Consider the following 22,685-nt stretch of genomic DNA (forward strand, 5'->3'; position numbering starts at 1 on the left):
CTGAGTGGAGCAGATTTGGTTGGTACTAGAAAGGATTGTTCGGTTTGCGCATGCGCTCCTACTACGTAAGAGCATGCAGGTAAAGCAGGAAGTGCACGTCTTGTTATGTTGCCTTCATGTGATTTTGTAATTATGGTAAATACCACTTGTCGAGTGTAAAATTGCATGTGAATTGTATTTTCTACTGGAAAACTGGGATTTTATCATGATGGTCGAGTTTCTGAGATGGGATGACTGTTTACTTTTCAAAATGGCAGAGGGCGAACATGAAGTTGTGAATGGTAAGAAAGTTTTTAAGGAAGATTTGTCATCAATTTTTACATTTTTTTTACACCAGCATCAAACCGAAACTTTATTTTTTGGATACAATCTCTTCTTCGTGTAGCTGATAAACTAATAGGTCTAAAACGTTTTGCGGATACAATCTCTTCTTCGTGTAGTTGATAAACTAATAGGTCTAAAACGTTTTGCCCATGCAACAAACCAAAATGAAATCTGTGTCTGCTATGTGTTTTTTTTTTGTTTTGTTTTTTTTGCTACGACCATAAAAGCACATGAACGGTACGTACTCGTAACTACTGATTAGCAAGTGATAAGGATTATCTTTCCCAGAACATGTGACCATGTTATGTTACTTTCTGCCACTACCTGTAATGTGTATTACAGGACAGGTACAGTGGTATGAAAAAGGATCTGAACCTTTTAGAATTTCTCACATTTCTGCATAAAATCATCAAATGTCATCTGATCTTTGTCAAAATCACACAGATGAAAATACAGTCTGCTTAACTAAAACCACCAAAACATTTATAGGTTTTCAAATTTTAATGAGGATAGTATGCAAACAATGACAGAAGGAGGGAAATAAGTGAATTAAAAAATTTTGTGCCCCCCCCCCCCTGGCAGCAATAACATCAACCAGATGCTTCATGTAGCTGCAGATCAGCCTGGCACATCAACCAAGACTAATCTTGGCCCATTCTTCTCTACAAAACTGCTGTAGTTCAGTCAGATTCGATGTCTGGCATGAATCACTGTCTTTAGGTCATGCCACAGCATTTCAATGGGGTCCAAGTCTGGACTTTGACTTGGCCACTCCAGAACGTATATTTTGTTCTTCTGAAACCATTCTCAAGATGATTTACTTCTGTGTTTTGGATCATTGTATTGTTGTAGCATCCATCCTCTTTTTAGCTTCAACTGTCTGACAGACGGCCTCAGGTTTTCTTGCAAAACATCCTGTTAAACTTTTGAATTCCTTCTTCCATTAATGAATGCAAGTTGTCCAGGCCCCGAGGCAGCAAAAACAGCCCAATCTCATGATGCTCCCTCCACTATGCTTCACGGTGGAAATAAGGTGTTGATGTTGGTGACCTGTTCCCAATTTTTCCTCCACACATGATATTGTGTGTTACTCCCAAACAATTCAACTTCGGTTTCATCAGTCCACAAGATACTCGGAGTCAGATAGTGGTTACAAAAATATGAACGCTTAGTCCACAAAACGTCTGTGGAGTGTCCAAGTGCCTTTTTGCGAACAATAAACGAGCAACAATGTTTTTTTTTTTTTTAGACAGCAGTGAATTCCTCTGTGGCGTCCTCCCATGAACACCATTCTTGGCCATAGTTTTACATATAGTTGATGTGTGCACAGAGATATTGGACTGTGCCAGTGATTTCTGTAAGTCTTAAGCAGATACTCTAGGGTTCTTTTTTTTACCTATCTGAGTATTCTGCGTTAAACTCTTGGCGTCATTTTTGGTGGACGGCCACTCATTGGGAGAGACGCAACAGTGCCAAACTCTCTCCATTTGTAGAAAACTCTGACTGTTGATTGATGAACATCCAGATTTTTAAAGATGGTTTTGTATTTCCCAGCTTTGTATAAATCAACAATCCTTTGATCACAGGTCTTCAGACAGCTCTTTTGACCGAGCCATGATGCACATCAGACAATGTGTCTCATCAAGACAACTGTTACAAGGTGTGTGTTTTACAGTGGGCAGGGCAGCTTTAAACTACTCATCAGGGATTGGGCACACACCTGACTTAAATTGTTTGGTAAAAATCGGTTTCAATTGCTATTTAAGTCTGCTTAGGCAGAGGGTTCACTTACCCCCCCCCCACCCCCCCACCCCTTTCTGTCGATGTTTGCATGCTATCCTCATTAAAATATAAAAATCTATAAATGTTTGGGTGGTTTTAGTCAAAGCAGAGGCTGTTTTTACATCTGTGTTTATTTTGACAAAGATCAGATCACATTTGATGGTGATTTTATGCAGAAATCTGAGAAATTCCAAAAGGTTCAGATACCTTTTCACACTACTGTAGTGGGAGAAAGTAATATAATGCGCTTGTCAAAACGAACAATACAATCGGATTCAGTTGGGGCCATGCAAACGTGGACTGAATGTGTATCTCCTTACTCAAAACTTCATGTTTACAGATCAAATCTTATTCACTTAATACGATTGATTTCAATTGGATTGAAGAAAACTACCCATGTAAATGTACCTGTTGTTTCTTGTTGTAAAATTAGGGAAGTATAGTACTAATAAGTTAACAGGAGAGATGTCCCTGATCCGATCACGTGATCAGAAATCGGGCCGATCGTGTCATTTTTTCAGAGGATCGTAGTTGAGTGAAAAAGGTTGGGTTTTAAAAAATAAATTGATCGATTTTTATTTGATAAATAACCAATAAGAAATAAAAAAAGGGAGTCCTCGAGATAAAAAGGTATTGTAAACAGTATTGTTCTAAACACGTTTAAACCACTGAAGAATTTAGATGTGGTACCATTGGAATTGGCTGCTTGCTGCTGGGGTGATGCTGGCCTGCTGGGGGTTCGAGGCTCTGCAGAAGTTACAGGAATAGGTACTGTGGAGGGCGGCTGTTGGGGTTCTGGAACCAGAGACCCTTCTGGTGAAGGAGGTCGGCCTGATGAGGATGGTTGTTGCACCTCCGATGGAGAACTGGGCACTGGTTCTGAAGGAACTAATATAACATACTAAATGAGATAAATTTAGTGCACCAAGGGAAGCTGAAAACTCAATAGACTTAAAAGGGGAATGCAGTCCAGAAGTCAAACAAGAAAGCAAAATCCCGACAAAAGCAATGTGAGACGAGACAAATCGATTGATTCTGGAGGTTTACATTTAAAAAGTTGAATTAGGCAGAGGTGTATGAGCGTATGAATTGAACATTTACCAGGTAAAACTGTCTGTTTAAAAAGCTCTTCTCTCAGGTGAGGCAGGAAGCAGTCAATTCGTTCCCATGTTATTTCCCACAAGTCCGAGTATCTTGTTTTAGAATCTGCGCTGCGGAAGATTTCTGCTGTATCCATCACTAGCAGCATGTTCTTCAGGGATTCTGGGATAGCCTCCAACTAGTAATTCCAACATAAAGGTATGCTGAGTTCAACATTTGCACACTCCTAAACTCTTGTTATCATTTAAAAAGCCCTCACCAATAAGTCACTGGATCCTGCATGCATGTACTTGTCCATGAAATCCAGAATGGTGAGCCACAGAGCAGCAAAGGTAGGAAGAGATAACAGAGGCAGGAGGTGTTGCAGGAAAACCTGGAATACATGAGATTTTTTTTCACTTTTTAATGTCTTAAAACCAAAATCATACATGAAACTCCAATGCAAATACTGTTTGAGTCTGTGTACTGTGTCGTAGGGGTGTGACAGTCTCTCTAAATCAGGGGTGTCCAAACTTTTTGCAAAGAGGGCCAGATTTGGTGTGGTAAAAATTTGGGGGGCCGACCTTGACTGACGTCCTTTACGTAGATTGATATATTTAAGCAAATTTTAGCAAGCCATTCTGTGTGTCACATTTGCTTTATTACAGTGATGCACGATAATACATTTTTCAACCGATACCGATAACCGATAATTTCCTGCCCCTTCCACCCGATAACCGATAATGTCACGCCGATAATTCTATTCAAATATGTACAGTGGGGAGAACAAGTATTTGATACACTGCCAATGGGTTTTCCCATTGACTGTGTATCAAATACTTGTTCTCCCCACTGTATGTAAAACTCTAAAGTATACAAAAATCAAATGTTACTGTGCAAAAATGTAATTTAGTGCTGTTTTTTTCCACATCAAATGTGAACAAGTAGTAAATTCCAACAACTAAACAATGGCAATGATGTTGTGTAATGGTAAACTTTTGGCAACAATTACTTAGAGAGTAAACACCCAAGTTGCACAAAAATGCCTTTAAAAGTAAGCCATTCCTAACATATATCACATTACTACACTGGAAAAACATCTCCTTAAAACTAGCAGAATTGGACAAAACTGTTGATTGCGCACATTTGGAGGCTAAATCAAGTATATAATTATCGGACTGCATTATCGGTTGAATTTCGTTTTATCTGGATTATCTGTGTGACGTCATAATTGCCGTTATCGGTCGATAATTATCGGTGACCGATATTATCGTGCTTCTCTATTATTATTTTTAATTAATAATTTCAACAATCTCGCAACTAGCCTTTGTGGCGTTCTCCTTCGACTCTCGGGCTCTTGCGATATACTGCTGCTGTAAAAAACTAGCTTCAAGTTGCTTCAATTTTTCGCTGTGCATCGTCCCTGTAATCTTGTTGTACATGTCAGCGTGTCTTGTTTGGTAATATCGCCTCACGTTGAGCTCTTTAAAAACAGCGACTGTCTCTTTGCAAATGAGGCAGACAGTTGTTGCGTATTTTAGTGAAGAAATAGTCCAATTTCCACCTATCCTTGACAGGTCAGCCGTCGCGGTCAACTTTCTTTTTTTATTTGATTGTCGCCATTTTAGAAAATTGGGAGTAAAGGGTGACACAGGGTAATGTTGCTGTTGCCTTTTAGTGGATAAATGAGGAGCAGCATTTAGTGTGTAAGCTACTTCATATGCTGGTAGCAGTAGTGCTGGCTTATTTATTAAGTCTGTGTGCGGGCCAGACGTTATTGATTTTATGACAGAGGCTGGGGGCCAGATGAAATTTGACCACGGGCCGCATTTGGCCCCCGGGCCGGACTTTGGACATGTCTGCTCTAAATGGTTATACATGTATTGTGATGTTTTGTGTCCCAAAGGTTATCAATATGCTCCTGCCAAGAACCCATATATCATTTTAAAAAGCTGTCACTGTTTAAAAAACAAAATAAAAATCAGCCAACAAGCAGCCAATATCTACCAAAATCTTCCAGTAGAATAGTGTCCCTGTTAACTGCAATAGACAGCACTTGATGCCCAATCCATTTAAATTATTCAAATCCAGAGCATTCACAGCCAGTCTTTCCGATTTTCGGGGATTTACAGGTCACTTTGTGTTCATTTTAGGGCATTTACAGGTCACTTCCTGTTGAGTTTGAGTCACCGCCTATTCATTTGGAGAGAGTCCCGGGTCAATTCCTGTTCAGTGAAGGGAAATGGTATTTGTGCTAACATGCTAATTGATAATCGTAGACATGCCTGCTTCTATTGTGTTAGTACGTAATAAAATAAAGATACAGTATTACAACTAGGGCTGCAGCTATTGTTTATTTTGGTAGTCGATTAACCGATGAACTAGTTAGTTCGAATAATCGAGTAATCGGATAAGGAACATAAAAAATTAAAATACCTGAGCTGCGCCTCAAATGGTATTAAAAAAAAAAATAAATAAATGAGGATCTAAATACAACGAAAGAACAATTAGCTAACTTACATAGCAAGAGTTCGCTAGCTTAAATGTGATAAAATGCTAACTTAACAAATTGTTCAAACACATATTCCCACAAAAATGGCTAAATATACCGATAAACTAATTTATGAATGCATTAAAAAAAAAATTAGATCAAACAAAAACTTAGCTTTTGTTGGTCTTAACAGGGAGCAGCTGGATTCAGGCATGTGAAATGAGTTATGTCATATTCATTGTTGCCACTAGAGGGCAGTATATCCAACCAAATCAATAAAACTCAATGCAAACACTTTCAAAACAAACCATTACAACACCACTTTAACTAAACAAATACTCGAAGTAGCAACATTTAATTCGAAACTTTTTTCTAATCGAATTACTCGAGTTAATCGATAAATCGTTAAGGCATTAAATACAACTACAATGTAACCAACAATAAAATACATCTAAAATATGAGTGCATGAGAAAGAATGTGTGGGCAGACAAAAGAAGAGCCCATTATGCGAGAAAAGAATGAGTGATAAGAACAGGCCAGTATGTGGTAGTTGACGATTCACGTCACCACACCCTTGCTAATGATAACAGACCGATAGATCATTCTAAGCTGACGTCGTGCGCAGAGTCAGCCTACTCAAGGCTGACAGAAGATAGTCAGCATCGACAACATTAGCCATGAACTCTTTTGCCCAATCCAAGACTATCGACACCCCTGGGCAGCGCCCCGACAGCCCCTCTGATCTACAGTGGGGCAAATAAGTATTTAGTCAACCACCAATTGTGCAAGTTCTCCTACTTGAAAAGATTAGAGAGGCCTGTAATTGTCAACATGGGTAAACCTCAACCATGAGAGAGAGTATGTGGAAAAAAACCGTCAGAAAATCACATTGTTTGATTTTTAAAAAATTTATTTCCAAATTAGAGTGGAAAATAAGTATTTGGTCACCTACAAACAAGCAAGATTTCTGGCTGTCAAAGAGGTCTAACTTCTTCTAACGAGGTCTAACGAGGCTCCACTCGTTACCTGTATTAATGGCACCTGTTTTAACTCATTATCGGTATAAAAGACACCTGTCCACAACCTCAGTCAGTCACACTCCAAACTCCACTATGGCCAAGACTAAAGAGCTGTCCACTATGGCCAAGACCAAAGAGCTGTCGAAGAACACCAGAGACAAAATTGTAGACCTGCACCAGGCTGGGAAGACTGAATCTGCAATAGGTAAAATGCTTGGTGTAAAGAAATCAACTGTGGGAGCAATTATTAGAAAAAGGAAGACATACAAGACAATCTCCCTCAATCTGGGGCTCCATGCAAGATCGCACCCAGTGGCGTCAAAATGATAACGAGAACGGTGCGCAAAAATTCCAGAACCACAGGGGGGGACCTAGTGAATGACCTACAGAGAGCTGGGACCACAGTAACAAAAGCTAATATCAGTAACACAATGCACCGCCAGGGACTCAAATCCTGCACTGCCAGACGTGTCCCTCTGATGAAGAAAGTACACGTCCCGGTCCGTCTGCGATTCGCTAGAGAGCATTTGGATGATCCAGAAGTGGACTGGGAGAATGCATTATGGTCAGATGAAACCAAAACAGAACCTTTTGGTAGAAACACAGGTTCTTGTGTTTGGAGGAGGAAGAATACTGAATTGCATCCGAAGAACACCATACCCACTGTGAAGCATGGGGGTGGAAACATCATGCTTTGGGGCTGTTTTTCTGCAAAGGGACCAGGACGACTAATCTGTGTAAAGGAAAGAATGAATGGGGCCATGTATAGATAGATTTTGAGTGAAAATCTCCTTCCATCAGCAAGGGCATTGAAGATGAGACGTGGCTGGGTCTTTCAGCATGACAATGATCCCATACACGCAGCCAGGGCAACAAAGGAGTGGCTTCGTAAGAATCATTTTAAGGTCCTGGAGTGGCCTCGCCAGTCTCCAGATCTCAACCCCATAGAAAATCTGTGGAGGGAGTTGAAAGTACGTGTTGCCCAACGACAGCCCCAAAACATCACTGCTCTAGAGGAGATCTGCATGGAGGAATGGGCGAAAATACCAGCAACAGTGTGTAAAAAGCTTGTGAAGCGTTACAGAAAACGTTTGGTCTCCGTTATCGCCAACAAAGGGTACATAACAAAGTATTGAGATGAACTTTTGGTATTGGTCAAATACTTATTTTCCACCATGATTTGCAAATAAACTCTTTAAAAATCAAAGAATGTGATTTTCTGTTTTTTTTCCACATTCTGTCTCTCATGGTTGAGGTTTACCCATGTTGACAATTACAGGCCTCTCTAATATTTTCAAGTGGGAGAACTTGCACAATTAGTGGCTGACTAAATACTTATTTGTTATCTCGCCATATTGTGAGATAATCGTTATCCTGAGCCTTATATCGCAAATGGTATTGTATCGTGAGGTACCCAGAGGTTCCAACCCCTACTGTGTTGTGTCAACCTTTGATAAGATGGTGCAGGCTCTCATTCTGGTCTCCTCCATTCCACCCACATCTGCTGGGCTGATGTTGTTGAGCAGCTTGGTCAGTAATGGGAAAAGCACCTGCAAAGAGATTATTGGCTTCTATGGTCAATGAAACCACACAAATATTGCCTCAATGCCTTCTGAACACATTAAGAATCACCTTATTGAAGCAGGACTCCCATTCTGTGGCATCTAGCGTCTGCAGATCGTGTACGAGCAGAGCCCTCTGGAGGTAGTTGAGAGCCTGCATACGTACTTGACGTCTGGCATCGCAGCACAGCCAAGCAATGCCTTAAAAGGTAAAGGGTGCAGAAATGAAAATGTAAACTAAAGATATGATTTTAATTGGCCTCAAATGAGAAATGAGTATTTTGACTAGAGCTTAGAGTATTGAGAGAGAGAGAAAAAAACAGTTTAACCTGGACGTTTACACACTGTGCAAAAACACACATTGCAATTTTGTCTCTGTCTAAAGTCAAACCAGACTAAACCCCTCCTATTTCAGGTCAATCAGGATTACCGAAATTACTTTCTTTTAAATGCCACAATATTGAGAGAATTTCTTGAAAAGTTTGTATTATTTTCTTCGAGGTCAAAAGTTTACATACATTTTCTGATTGCTGATGATTAATAATTGAAAAATATATTTATAGTTGAGACCTAGCATAGCAAAACCATAAAGACCTGGTGTAGACAATATTTTTTTTGTGATGTAGGTCAAAATATTAAAGGTGCTATGAAATATTACAAAAGTGACTTTAAAATGATAGCAAGCCATATTTTGGACACAAATCCAGATCCTTATTGGTTTTCCTTTCGTAGCTGCCTTGGTCCCACCTGCTAAAAAAAACTCCAAACAAAAGATGATGTCACACCCAGAATTTCTGACATGACAACCATTTCATAACATCTTTAACATTTGGTATACAAGTGTAGTTTACATGACCCAAAATGTAATGTCCATGTTCAATTACCAAAAACAGTCTCTTGCCCTATAAAGACTTCATTCATCTTCTGTGCTGCTAATCCTCATGAGGGTGCAGGAGCCTATCCCAGTTAACTATGAGCAGTAGGCAGGCTACACTCTGAATTGTTTGCCAGCCAATCTCAGGGCAAAAGGTGACAGACAACCATAGGCGTGCACACTCATATTTAGGGACAATTTTGGAGTGTTCTATGCATAGCATGCATGTTTTTGGATTTTAAGGAAACCGGAGGACCCGGAGAAAACTCACGCAGGCACAGAGGGAAGTAACAAACTCCACACAAGAACCCTTAATCTAAGAACTGTGAGTTGTACGTGCTAACCACTCACCCACCGTGCCGCCATCTACAGTATAAAGGGTTAAAAAATACATTTCCAGAGGCCATGTACATAATATACATCAAATTATAATATACATTCATTATAATGAGAGTGTATTAAAGAAAAATAATCTTAAGCACATGTTTCTTAGTCCAGTACATCCTCTACAATTAAAAATACCAACAGCAAGTAAGGTGCAAAACCATGAATTCTCTGTAAACGTGACATGAACAAACCTTGCAACAGTGGGCACCAGCAGCTTGTCCACAGTGTCTGGGAATCAGCTTCAATCTTTTTACCCGCAGCTTCCCGATTATGTTGTTCTTCTGCCCAAGAGCTGTAGATGCTGGCAGCCCGAGTGTGCAATGTGTGCATCAAGTCTAAAAGCTGAACCATCACATATACACCAATATCAGTAACAGTATGCATGAACGTATAAGCACTATACCCAGCACATCAAGAAATAAAAAATAATGTATACACTTTTGAGTAATGTGTGTATTTTACTTTATGTTTAATGGCATGTAATATTTCTCAAGGACCCCACAATTGTACACGACTGGACATTTATTGCAGGTCCCCTTGCCCAATAAGCTTCCAACATGATGTGCGCAATGAGTTGAGGCTTACAGCCTGACAATTACAGTATACAGTATATGTGCAGTAGATGAACTTTAGATTTTGAATTAGGGCCATAACCAGAAAGTATCTCTGTTTTCATTCATCTTAATTTGATTCATTTTGTTTTTATTAACATTCCATAATTTATACATTTATTTATTCATGAAAAAAAATTATATGAATAATATTAAAAAAGACAAACAAACCTAGTAATAAAATATATACTAGTATATACGGTGTATTTACAACTAACCTGGCGTTCACATATGTGGACATCAAAGTTTGGGTCATGTAGGCCACACTTTTATACCAAATGTTATGCTTAATATTGTGACCTACATGATCCAATATATGATGACTACTTGCGTTGACACCAAGTCTTTATGAGTTTATTTACTTATTTATTTTTTTAACGGGAATGTAGTCACTTGAATTTATTATTACTATTACCAGTTATATTTTATTTCAAGCCAATTGTAGCTTTTTCTTATAAAGTTATCAGAAATTGTGTCCCTCTGTCTTTTAACCCCCCCAAAAAAAGGACACAACTATGGAGTTTGTAGATTAAGCGCGAGATCAACGACATTACAAAAATGTAAAAAGAAGGAGGCTACTGTACTTACATCCCGACTAACCTGTAATGACACCGTGTGGTAACCTGCTGGGACAGCCTCGTCCTCCTCATCATCACTATGGGAACGTGATAAACGGTGACTTGAAGCACGGCTTCCGCCTCGTCTTGTACCATTCCCACCCTCTTTATCCTTTCCTCCAGGCTTCTTCCGCAAACGAGATTTGCCAGAGTCATATTTATGACTCTTCTTCTTATCATGGTTGCGATAACCTGAGGAACGAAACACAAGAGATTTACATTCACACAACCACAGGTCTTAATAAATCTTTTACACGACAACTTACTAAGAAATATCTGCTAATAAAAAAACTGAGTTACTGTATATACGTAGGAATAACTAACCTCCATTTAGGCTAGCCTCTACAAATACCCGGATGGCTCGAACACAGAGCTCAAAGTTGTCTGGCGTGACATGTGCAGCATCACGGACAATGAATGACAGTGTTTCAACACACTTGATGAGAGACTTGGTGTCATGCTGGCCAAGGTCCTGACCCAGTGTCAGACTATACTGGTTGACCAAGGGGTGATTGAGTTGAGATTTTGAGCTCACTGGCGGTGGCTTACTCGTTTCCAAATCCTCTTTTCCGACCTAAAAAGACCGAGTGGATAAAGTGATGGTAAGGGAGAAAATGTCCAAGCATAACTTTCTCTGAAGTACTGTACGGCTACTGACCACCAGCCATCCACTGCTTGCTACATCCACATCTGTTGTGGAGCGAGGTATTCTGGCCTTGCTGTGTTCAGTGTAGACCTCTGAGTCAGATGTATAGCCACGATCTAAGCTTACTTCACTTGAATGGTGGGATGGCAATTCACTGTCTGACTGAGCACCTGGACACATAAATGGCAGATAATTTACTTTTAACTGTGACATTTAGTTATTTACATCTGGATCTGATGGACAACAAAGTGGATACATTTGTAATAAATGACATTATACAGTAGGTGAGCAATTGTATTAAGCAAAAATGTTAAAACATATATATACAGTACAGTTGCAGTATGGCCCGACGTTGCTCGGGTTTGTGTAATGTGAACGCAATGCAACAGAATCGCAGATAAAACATTTTCCTTAGAGATGCAGCTGTAATGTAGTAATAGTAAAAGAACACCATAAAGGGGTTAATGTGCAATCGCTTTTCCATACTGTGTACAGTACGAATATCCAGCCGAAATGTAGTAATATTTTGGAAAATTGTACATTTTTTTGAAATCCAGAATCTTGTTGTGGGGTACTCAAAGCCACGGCATATCATCACAGCACATCTAAAATTGTACATGAAACCGTAAAATTTGAAAGCCAAATGCAACATTGCAATCACAAGAGACGCGTCTTTTGTCCAAAAGATGGCGCTGTCACCACCACAATCAGGGATTTTCAATGCTAATTCTTTGGTTTTGAATACATTTTCCACACTAAATGGAGGCCTAGAGAGATGAAACCCATCTAGGAACAATCCCAGAAACAAAGTACAACTGTGTAAATTTTTTCTTCAAAATCTACCCAGCCGTTTTGGAGTCCATAGGGAACGAACACACATATACATACACACACAGACAAAGTTCCATTTGTATACAAGTATAGATATAGAAATTCAAAAAACATATTTCCACCGCTCATATACTCTCAGTTGTCTCCTTAACAAGAACTATAAAACAGGTACCAGCAACCTGTGGCTCTGAACCCACATGCAGCTCTTTGAGCCTTCTGATGTGGTTCAGTTTTTAACAATATTAAATTAAGTATTTGATTTAAATGCATTGTGGCACTGATGCGGTATAGCAAAGAAATTAAGCTTTCCTTTAGTAACAGACTCAGTCAGGCTCACTCTTTTAATAAGTTTAACTCAATGTCATTGACAGAACACTCAAGCAGGTCATGAATTCAACAACTATATAAACCCACGGTTTTACTCGGAAGTTGTACCCACTATTCTTTGAGCCATTCACAGTAATGGTGGTAAAAAGCAGGCTTGGAGACAGGCAGTGCCTCTAGCGCAGACATGTCCAAAGTCTGGCCCGGGGGCCAAATGCGGCCCGTGGTCAAATTTCATCCGGCCCCCAGCCTCTGTCATAAAATCAATAACGTCTGGCCCGCACACAGACTTAATAAATTGGCCAGAACTACTGCTACCAGCATATGAAGTAGCTTACACACTAAATGCTGCTCCTCATTTATCCACTAAAAGGCAACAGCAACATTACCCCGTGTCACCCTTTACTCCCAATTTTCTAAAATGGCGACAATCAAATAAAAAAAAGAAAGTTGACCGCGACGGCCGACCTGTCAAGGATAGGTGGAATTTGGACTATTTCTTCACTAAAATACGCAACAACTGTCTGCCTCATTTGCAAAGAGACAGTCGCTGTTTTTAAAGAGTTCAACGTGAGGCGATATTACCAAAGAAGACACGCTGACATGTACAACAAGATTACAGGGACGATGCGCAGCAAAAAATTGAAGCAACTTGAAGCTAGTTCAATTTTACAGCAGCAATATTTCGCAAGAGCCCGAGAGTCGAAGGAGAACACCACAAAGGCTAGTTGCGAGATTGTTGAAATTATTAATTAAAAATAATAATAAAGTAGAGATGCACGATAATATCGGTCACCAATAATTATCGGCCGATAACGGCAATTATGACGTCACACAGATAATCCAGATAAAGCGAAATTCAACCGATAATGCAATCCGATTATTATATACTTGATTTAGCCTCCAAATGTGCGCAATCAACAGTTTTGTCCAATTCTGCTAGTTTTAAGGAGGTGTTTTTGCAGTGTAGTAATGTGATATATGTTAGGAATGGCTTACTTTTAAAGGCATTTTTGTGCAACTTGGGTGTTTACTCTCGAAGTAATTGTTGCCAAAAGTTTACCATTACACAACATCATTGCCATTGTTTAGTTGTTGGAATTTACTACTTGTTCACATTTGATGTGGAAAAAAATAGCACAAAATTACATTTTTGCACAGTAACATTTGATTTTTGTATACTTTAAAAATGTACATACATATTTGAATAGAATTATCAGCGTGACATTATCGGTTATCGGGTGGAAGGGGCAGGAAATTATCGGTTATCGGCATCACTGTAATAAAGCAAATGTGACACACAGAATGGCTTGCTAAAATTTGCTTAAATATATCGATCTACGTAAAGGACGTCAGCCAAGGTCGGCCCCCCAAATTTTTACCCCACCAAATCTGGCCCTCTTTGCAAAAAGTTTGGACACCCCTGCTCTAGCGACACTAGCGTAACTAAAGGCACCATAAGTGGGAATGGTGCAAAGACTTATGGGTACAACTTCTGAGTGAAATCATCACTACATATTTTGTGAGTTAATGATATGCGTGAGTAAAGTTATATGCATGAAAAGTCATCATGACTTGTTCTGCTTACTAAAACGAAGCTAAATTCCAATGTATTTTCTAATAGAATCATATTTTAAAACATATGAATTGTACTGGCCCTCACCATATAAACGTTTGCGACCACTGGTATAAGCGCTAGCACCTTCAATTCAGATGTGAAAAATTGTGAGCTGTTTCCAGTGTTGTCTTTTCCATGGAAACTTGCTTTTTTTAATTTTGCTAACAAGCAAAAATAACAATGCCATCATATAAACATGTATTTGCATATATTCATGTGCTTCTTACTAATATGAAGAAATTTTGTATTAAAGTGCTGAGAACAATCTTTGCTGTTTGTAAAGTGAGGCGGGGCACACTGTTGATTGTACCACATGAGAAAAACATCTCATTTGTGGTCCGAGTCCATCTGTGTTACGTACTGAATTAACAATATTTGCAGCATTATCTATAGCCACTGGTATGGATTGATTTGTCCTGCTTAACTTCCATTCAGTCATGGCGGTTTTTAATTCATTGATGTAGTATGTACAGTGGGGAGAACAAGTATTTGATACACTGCCAATTTCCCCACTGTATATGGAATACGTGTCCCATGATTAACCTGTCTTTTGTCAAAGCGAGGTTGTTCGAAGCAGCCAAGTCCGCAAAAATATATAGGTGGATTTTGTAGTACGTATCCTTAAAGGCTGTCTTTCTTTAATATGGACGTGTGAGGATAACATATCAGCTCACCCAAAATGCTGCCAAACAACGGATCTGTACGATTGAGAAGTCGACAAGCCGCCTCCTTACGTGTCTGTCTTTCCTCACTAGCAATGATCCTCGTGCGCCACAGCCTTTCATGCAGTTTGGGGGAGGAGTAGTGGAGGGGGTGTGCTAGCGGCAGAGTTTGTTTTTTCAAGGTAAAGCTGCGCTGCACATTTTAGCGAGAGAGACGACAAAATAAATTCAGAAATTCATTTTGGGAGCTTTTCATTTGGATCGAATGTTTTTGCGTATTGAATCGAAGAGGGTGTATCGAACGGTTCAATATAACACCGAGTATTGTTGCATCCTTAGTTAAAGGTACAGTTCATACTAAGAAATCTGAATACAAATACAATTACGAACTGTTTATATCCATGAAACATGTGCCTTAAATAGATAAGCAATGTTAAGTGAAAATGTTAAGAGAAATATCACACCTGTTTCGATGTCTGCGCTGGCAGAAGTAAACTGAAAGGAAGCGGGAGGTTTCACTCCAGCACCAATGCATTCAAGCAGCGAGAAGAGTGTATACCAATGGTCTGTGCTGTGGATGTTTGCCGCATTGGTCTTTAGCAGCTCATGAAGGCCATAAGCCACCTCTCTGCTGACGCGGGACAAAACGTGTGGTTTCATCATCAACAGGAGACGCAGTGAAAGGAGCACCTATATGTGGGATGGGAGGGGGAAAAAAACAAACAAGAGGTATTGAGCTCTCTTAGTTGCACAATGAATGTTAATAAATGCAGAAGAGTTACCCGGAGTTAACAACAGGAAAGAGACTAGTCTTGTTTTAAATTACTTTCCATAAACCTCGATTCCATTTTACCAGGTTTGCATGACAATTTGCGTTCAAAGTGCCTGGAATGTAATTTTTCAAGCTTGAAACAGCTAATCCACTAAAACAGTTGGTAATAACTAGTAAGGAGGTTGTCTTATGAATAATTGTGGCGACTGAATAGGTTAAAATTAATAAACTTAATAGAAAAATTATTAGTTTGACGGGAAGAAACAATTTATGCCTGGGAGAAATGTGAGCTCTGAAAATACAGTTGGAATACACTTTATTAATTTTTATGGCTTAAGCAGATAGAGATGACTTTTGCACCTGGGAACTAATATCTTCCCGTCGTAGCAAGCGGATGGCAAGCCTAAGAAGTCCCACCACACCCCTCTCTACCAAGAAGCAGCTCTCGTTAGCGTGGACACAGAGGTGACAGAGATGGTCACGCACTGTCTGCCACACACACGACACACGGTCTCTAAAACCAGATAGAAATAAGTCTTTAGAGCACAGAAATGAAAAATGTGGTATCACTTTGTTGCGCTTCGACCCCTACCGATTCTCCATAACTATGCGCAGTAGCATCTCTAAGCAGAAGGCAGCATCTTCTTCATCATAAGTCTCTTCATCAGGGGTAACTGATATCAATGCCTGTAAAAGATAATCTTGTCAAATTAAAAAAGCAATATGAAAGATTTGCACTTCAATTATTCAATCAATGGACTTAATATTTAGATAAATAAACATGTTTTTGGTAACACTTCTCACATGGTTCTCAATTGTTAAACTGAGATCTTCCCATTTTGAAAGTCGATTGTCAGCCTGTAAAAGTCTTTTTTATTCTATGCTTACAACAGATGTGAGGCCCTCCACCATTAAGTATATTGGGTGTACTTGTACTGCATGTACTTCAAGTACATGTATTACAAGTACGTGTACTTGTACTAAAAGTACGTGTACTTGTACTACGAGTACGTGTCCTTGCGTGTACTTCTACTAAATGGTGAGTACTTATATAGCGCATTTATCTACATTTTTTTACCATGCCCAAAGTGCTTTACATTAGCACACATTCACACACCAATGAACTACAAGTACGTGTACTTGCGTTTACTTGTAATATAAGTACGTATACTTGTACTACAAGTATGCCGACCAGCAAAGCTACCCACACAATTTCTTGAGAAATTGCATTTATTAGCTTCTGATTGAAATGCAACATTGGAATGATAACTTAGCTTTATCCTCCACTGCTGACTACTTATCTGACAGACCAAGGAGAATGGTATGTTGAGCACTTAAAATATTTTGATCTTGGTTGCAGTACAATTTTTGGCCACCAATCCTACATATTTCTCCTTTAAGTCATATTTAATTATATAGCCCTTATTCACAACAAATGTGTCAAAAGGGCTTCACAGGTCCACAGTTGAGAGACAATTACGACATCCATTGACCTAAACCTGAATCTAGCCATTCTTTAGTTTGGCACTGAACTGGACTTCTGAGCAGCAACAACATACAAAACTAAATAAATCAAAGGTAACAGGGAAAAAATATCTGATTGACATTTATGACAAAATTAAAAATAATAACCTTCATTAGCTCCTGTAAAGACTCAAGCTGGAGGAACTTGCTCTCTGTAATCATCTTCTCTGGGTCACATTGCTGCAAACAATGAATTCAAGTATATAGTGTATTAAAAGTTTGCTCTTTGGATTTGCAATTTTGTCAATTCACTGGGTTTTGGGGAGAAACTATTCTTTTGTAGATAAATGTCTTGACAAAACATAGTCATTAAAGAACTGTATTTAGCACCTTTATGCACAGAATGGCTGCCTGTTTGGCTTCCTGATTTTCCATAGATGGTCCTCGAAGACCAGACTGTTCAGCTCCACTCAAAGTCAGCCAGTTCACAAAACTCAACACTGCTGACTCCCCACTGAAATATTGGAAAAGAGAAAAAAATGATCAGAGGAGGAAAAAGTATTATTTTTCTACTTATATGATTGGTCATAATTTTTTTATATACCGATTAGAAGGCGTCTCCTCTCTTTGAAGTGATATCTTTCCATTTGGCTCAAGAAAATCGTCCACCTGATGTAATAAATTTAAGAAAATAAAAATAATTAACGGTAGGTGGCAGCAGAGACCAGTTAACAACAGCAAAGACAACTGCCTGCCCTTCACCAACACAATAACTGAAAATGCAGTCCTAGAGGAAAAAAAGAAAGTTCAATTCTACGCTTTAAACTATAATCCAAAATTTTTTAATGAATCAATTACACTGGATAAAAACACACAAGGTAAAATGCTAAGTCACAGCCTTAGTATTGACTTTAGAAGTAAATGTCAAGCACTTCAAACTGACCTCAACCATTGCTTTTGGTAGGAGTTCAGCTCTGAACAGCTGTAGCATGGAGTCCAGGATGTTCTTCCAGCCCTCTCTTAGGATGTTGCCATGCTGATGTGCAAGATCAAACACTGTCTTGGCAGCTGTTTGTGCCTTCGCATTGCTCCCAAACACAAATGGAAGGTTTTCCACTGACTAGAAATGAGGAAAATTACAGTTACCATACTTATTATCTGTCCATGGGGCCACATGATTTTATTATTATTATTTACTATGATGGAAGGGTAGACCAACAATAACTCATTTGTCTTCAGTTGTCTTTATCTTTTATTGTACAAAAAAAAAAAAAAAAACAGATAAGGCATTTTTATTAAAATGCTATTTCTATTCAGCAACCAAAATCATTTTTTCCACATATTCATTCTTTGAAAATGAATATGATAGCCACAATTTTAGGCCGAAATGTGACTAAACATGCGGTTTCTGTTCTGTACAGGACATGGTGACAATAAAAGTTTTCTCACCTCACTGCTCAGAGTGGTGAATTTGCACAGCGAGATGATCAAATTATCAAAAACATCATTGAATCCATAGTGAGCTGCTATCTTGGCACATTTCCTGCACATTTGCAAACAAACATTATTAGTATGGATTTCAGAATGACACCAGATTTTTGCATTCCGTGCATTATCAACAGCATCCTTATCCTTACAACTGTAAGTATGTATTTGAAATAAAAACATCATATTTATACATTGCAAAAGCCACAGTAGGCACTGGAAAGTCTTCTGAGCTTAATCAATTACATTATTCTTTTTTTTAATTACAGAAGAAATAGCATTTAAAAGCTTAAGACCTCACTAGACTTCCTGTACATATGTTTACTGGTTTGATCGGCCTTCAATGCTGTTAAAAGCTAAAATAATACTGTAGGCCTATTCTAAATACATGCAACATAATACTAGTCCAAAAGCTAGAAACCTTGACACAGCTTCTTCTTCGATGACACTTTTTAGGTTACGCTGCGTATACTGTATACCAGACAACTGCACAAGTCACTATGATCAGAGTCAGTCCCGAGTCTTACCTGTTGTGGGCAAGTCGACTTGAGTCACGAGGTTATGCCGAGTCAATTCGAGTCACGTGGTCGAGTCGTGTCAAGTCAAAAGGTTGTGAAGTAGAGTCAAGTCAGGTCACAGGCTAGTTAAGGCCTTCACCATTGTTCCCCAGGCCATCCACAGAGTACTCAGGTTTATGTTTAAGAGAAACCTTACTATTATTGTAAGTCAATGCAAAAAAAGCAATGTAGTCTGCAGAGAATTTGATTTTTCACTGCCATGATATTCCCGTGAGGGCATGGCTTGAGTGGCCAAGGCAACCAAGCGGATCACTGGCAGGTGGGAACCAATCTATGATCTAAGTTTGAGTCTAAGTTTTTCGAGTCAGCTTGTCGAGTCTCAGGTCACTGTCTCACGAGTCAAGTCGAGTCTCTAGTTATTGCCTCACAAATCGAGTCAAGTCACAGAACCTCCCATCTCAAGTGAGTCAAGTCCCTTTCTCAGTTTTTTTTTCTTCAAGTCCGAGTCGAGTGGCAAGTCATCAAATTTGCGACCCGAGTCGGAGTCCGTGGGACTCGAGTCCAATTGTCTGGTATATACAGCATTTTAGTTGGAATTTAGGTTTTTAAGTAACCTGTTTGTCTGTGTTTATGTCTAGTCTTTAGAGGAAGCTGATTGAGTGTATGTATGTTAAGTGTCATAGTTGTGGTGCATCTTCATCAAAACCCTAAAACAAGCATTTTATAACCTGTCTACATTACCTAAAACCCATTATGGCCTTTTGGATGATGTTCTCATCCAAACTCTTGTCAAAGACATAGGAGAGAGCAGCTATAGTGGGACCCCAGGTCATGGTGAATAAATCATGGTCATAGCTGCCAGGCGGCAGGCGAAGAAAAGTCCCCTCTGGTGTAGCACCACGGTGTAGGAGCACACTCCACACATAGTTCTCCTTCACTAAACCGGTCTGCTCATCCGGCATCACGATCTCGTCATTCCTGAAAAAGAGCGTTTATTGCCCCATTGTACGATGAGAACAGTATATTTTATGAATGTACAAAATTACTAGCAATAAAAAGTGACTGCGAGACTGAAATGTAGCTCTAGCTTTAACAAATACGCAAAATTAACTGCTTAGCGGAATTATTTGTCCATAACTGTTTCACTCTCAATTACAAAGTTCTGCAAAGTTTTTTTTATTAGAACTTGCCTTCAGTGGCAGCATTTCACACTTTTGTGATGTCAACTTAGACACATAAAAGAGAAATTTGTGTCTTGTGTGTATCATATTCTTCAAAAACAGAACTGCTACAGGTTTGTGAGTTTCTTCAGTTAACTGAAGACAACAAATACATTAACGTGATTTAAAATACAATTAATTTTCTGACTATAAACCGCTACTTTTTTGCCCTCCATTTGAACACTGCAGCTTTTATAACTATGTGTTTCATTAATGGATTTTTGGGGGACAATCAAGCGTCATGTTTTCTCATTAAACAAACAAGCAAACAAACAAAAAAGATCATTTTCATTTAATTTCACTCTGCAGCGAGGTGCAGTCTTTCAATGAAGGGAAGCTCAATTTTTTTTTTTTTTTTTTTGGGGGGGGGGGGGGGGGGGGTAAATGAATAGGGCTCAATCCGATGCTATGTACCAGTACAAAAGAACAGCTTTAAATAGATTGATATCCAATGTTTGCTACGATGAGAGCATGCTATGCTAGTGTCGATTAGTCATTTTCAAGCATTTCTTGGCTCAGTGCAATGCTTGATGCCGCTACAGAAGAACAGTTTAAGGCTAACAATGGGTGGTTTGTGAGATTTAAAGAGAATGGATAGCCACAGTGTGCTACAACAAAGCTGCTACGCAAGCGCTGATAGCCATTAGCCCTGGACTAATCTATAGCCCATCATGGGGATTTTTAAAAGGAGGCCCGCTAGAGGCAAAGAGGTCAAGTTAAGTGGATTTGATATTTTTTTTGTATATGTAGTGAGCTTTATTTTAAAGTTTTAGTTGTTTCAGAATGCCGTAGAGAACACAAGTAGGACTTGCGATGTGTGGCTCCCTCTACAGGGCGCTCCATGCAGAGGACGCAGTCATCATGTTGATGTTAATTTGGTTAATTTATTTACGATCTTTCAGTTGTTTCCGTCTAACTTCTGTCTATGTAAAAACTCAAGACTTGGACACATGTGGCTTACAGCCAGGTGTGTCGTATACAGTATAAAGACTTTTTTTCTTAAACTTTGTGAAATTTGGTCTCTGCGGCTTATGTTTAGGTGCACAAGTGATGCTTAAATTATGGTATATTTCAAAGAAAGCCCTAGCGTTGACTCAGGCTTACTTGATGGCATTGTAGATATCCTCAAGCATATCCTGGTTAAAGTCTTTGTTTCCATTCACCCCCTTCAGGTTCTTCTTGAATTGCTGTTAAAACAGAAACAACAGTAAAATGGGCTTTTAATTCCGAAGTAAAAAATGATCAGCAATTCAATCATTTCCAAGTCAATAGATTTCAACAAAAGCACTCCCATGCTTTTACTTAAACTAAGTAGCAATTAAAAAGGTTCTGGGTTGGTTCACACTCATTATGTGTCACTTAATATGGTTAAGTCTCCAAACAGGGATTACAGCAAAGATCCTTCTGTAAATAAACAAAATGTCCAGGTGATAATTGACAGTGTCAAGTCTCAGGTTGGAAGGATTTGTTAAATGGGCACGCTTTTTAAATTATTTAGCAACACTACAGCATCAATTAAAACCCCAAGCAATATTATTTCAGTAAAGGATTTTATATATAGAATTTGAATACAGGGCTTGTATCAAAGATAGTCTAAGTGTTTTATGCTGGCAAAAAGAAGCACGAATCAGTTGCACTGACACATAGGAATACTGTGCTCTCACATCATTACAAAGCCATTTCACAACCATTGGAGTCCCTAACATACAAATAGACAATGTTGAAACAATACCACTGTTATTCAAGCACATTTAACATTACACACTGACCTTATCCATGTCACTTTGAACACACTGTCCCACTGTCAACAAAAGGCTCTGATTTACACACTGTTGCGCGGCATAGTTCTTTCGTCTAAAATAACCACAGTGCCAACACATGCTGTGTTGAATACTACACATTGCGAGCTGCTAAGTAACTTAAGTGTTTGGCGCCACTTTTATTGGGCCTTGTTAAATTATTGTTCGGCAGCCCCTGCCTGCTGTATGAGCCAAAGGTCAAATGCCTTCTTTCCTAAACTACAAACACAATTTTAGAGATGCCATTGTCGAAACAAACTGGAGTCTCATTTTGTTTAAGATCATGCACAATTGAAAACACAACAAAAAAAGAATAAACCAGGAACAGCTCAAAAGTAAGAACTTGTTATATGTTAATCAATAAATGCAGCCCACCCAGAATCCTTTCACAAAACCCCAGAGTCTGTTTAGTCTTCAGAATCTGCCATCGAAGGCCCCCAAAACATAGCCAGAGACAACAGATGAAATAAGGCTGCCTCCCCCAACCCTTGATCGCATGTTTAGGACGAGTTCACCTCTCAGAAAGACCACCACTGGCTACAGCTGTTGACTGAGGGCTTTCTGAGCCGCCAATCTGCACGGGTGCAAATGCTACATC

General features: G+C 39.1%; 1 protein-coding gene across 9 annotated transcripts in view; it reads right to left on the reverse strand.

Annotated features, from left to right (window-relative positions):
* The window catches only part of gbf1 (golgi brefeldin A resistant guanine nucleotide exchange factor 1), a 104,919-nt gene that overhangs the window by 3,185 nt on the left and 79,049 nt on the right, over positions 1-22,685 (reverse strand). For 6 of the 9 annotated variants that reach the window (XM_057847538.1, XM_057847533.1, XM_057847535.1 and 3 more), the window contains 19 exons: positions 21,393-21,475; positions 19,810-20,046; positions 18,515-18,608; positions 18,009-18,185; positions 17,670-17,734; positions 17,456-17,579; positions 17,234-17,305; positions 16,194-16,288; positions 15,962-16,115; positions 15,294-15,519; positions 11,407-11,564; positions 11,073-11,322; positions 10,720-10,940; positions 9,712-9,862; positions 8,330-8,460; positions 8,146-8,247; positions 3,467-3,580; positions 3,208-3,385; positions 2,797-2,994 (listed from right to left, as the gene is read on the reverse strand). In XM_057847538.1, the coding sequence (XP_057703521.1) occupies positions 2,797-2,994; positions 3,208-3,385; positions 3,467-3,580; positions 8,146-8,247; positions 8,330-8,460; positions 9,712-9,862; positions 10,720-10,940; positions 11,073-11,322; positions 11,407-11,564; positions 15,294-15,519; positions 15,962-16,115; positions 16,194-16,288; positions 17,234-17,305; positions 17,456-17,579; positions 17,670-17,734; positions 18,009-18,185; positions 18,515-18,608; positions 19,810-20,046; positions 21,393-21,475 (2,830 nt within the window). The remainder of the gene's footprint in view (positions 1-2,796; positions 2,995-3,207; positions 3,386-3,466; positions 3,581-8,145; positions 8,248-8,329; positions 8,461-9,711; positions 9,863-10,719; positions 10,941-11,072; positions 11,323-11,406; positions 11,565-15,293; positions 15,520-15,961; positions 16,116-16,193; positions 16,289-17,233; positions 17,306-17,455; positions 17,580-17,669; positions 17,735-18,008; positions 18,186-18,514; positions 18,609-19,809; positions 20,047-21,392; positions 21,476-22,685) is intronic. The other 3 variants (XM_057847539.1, XM_057847534.1, XM_057847540.1) reach the window with 1 other exon arrangement.

Source organism: Corythoichthys intestinalis, chromosome 10, assembly GCF_030265065.1.
Source record: "Corythoichthys intestinalis isolate RoL2023-P3 chromosome 10, ASM3026506v1, whole genome shotgun sequence".
Lineage (NCBI taxonomy): Eukaryota > Metazoa > Chordata > Actinopteri > Syngnathiformes > Syngnathidae > Corythoichthys > Corythoichthys intestinalis.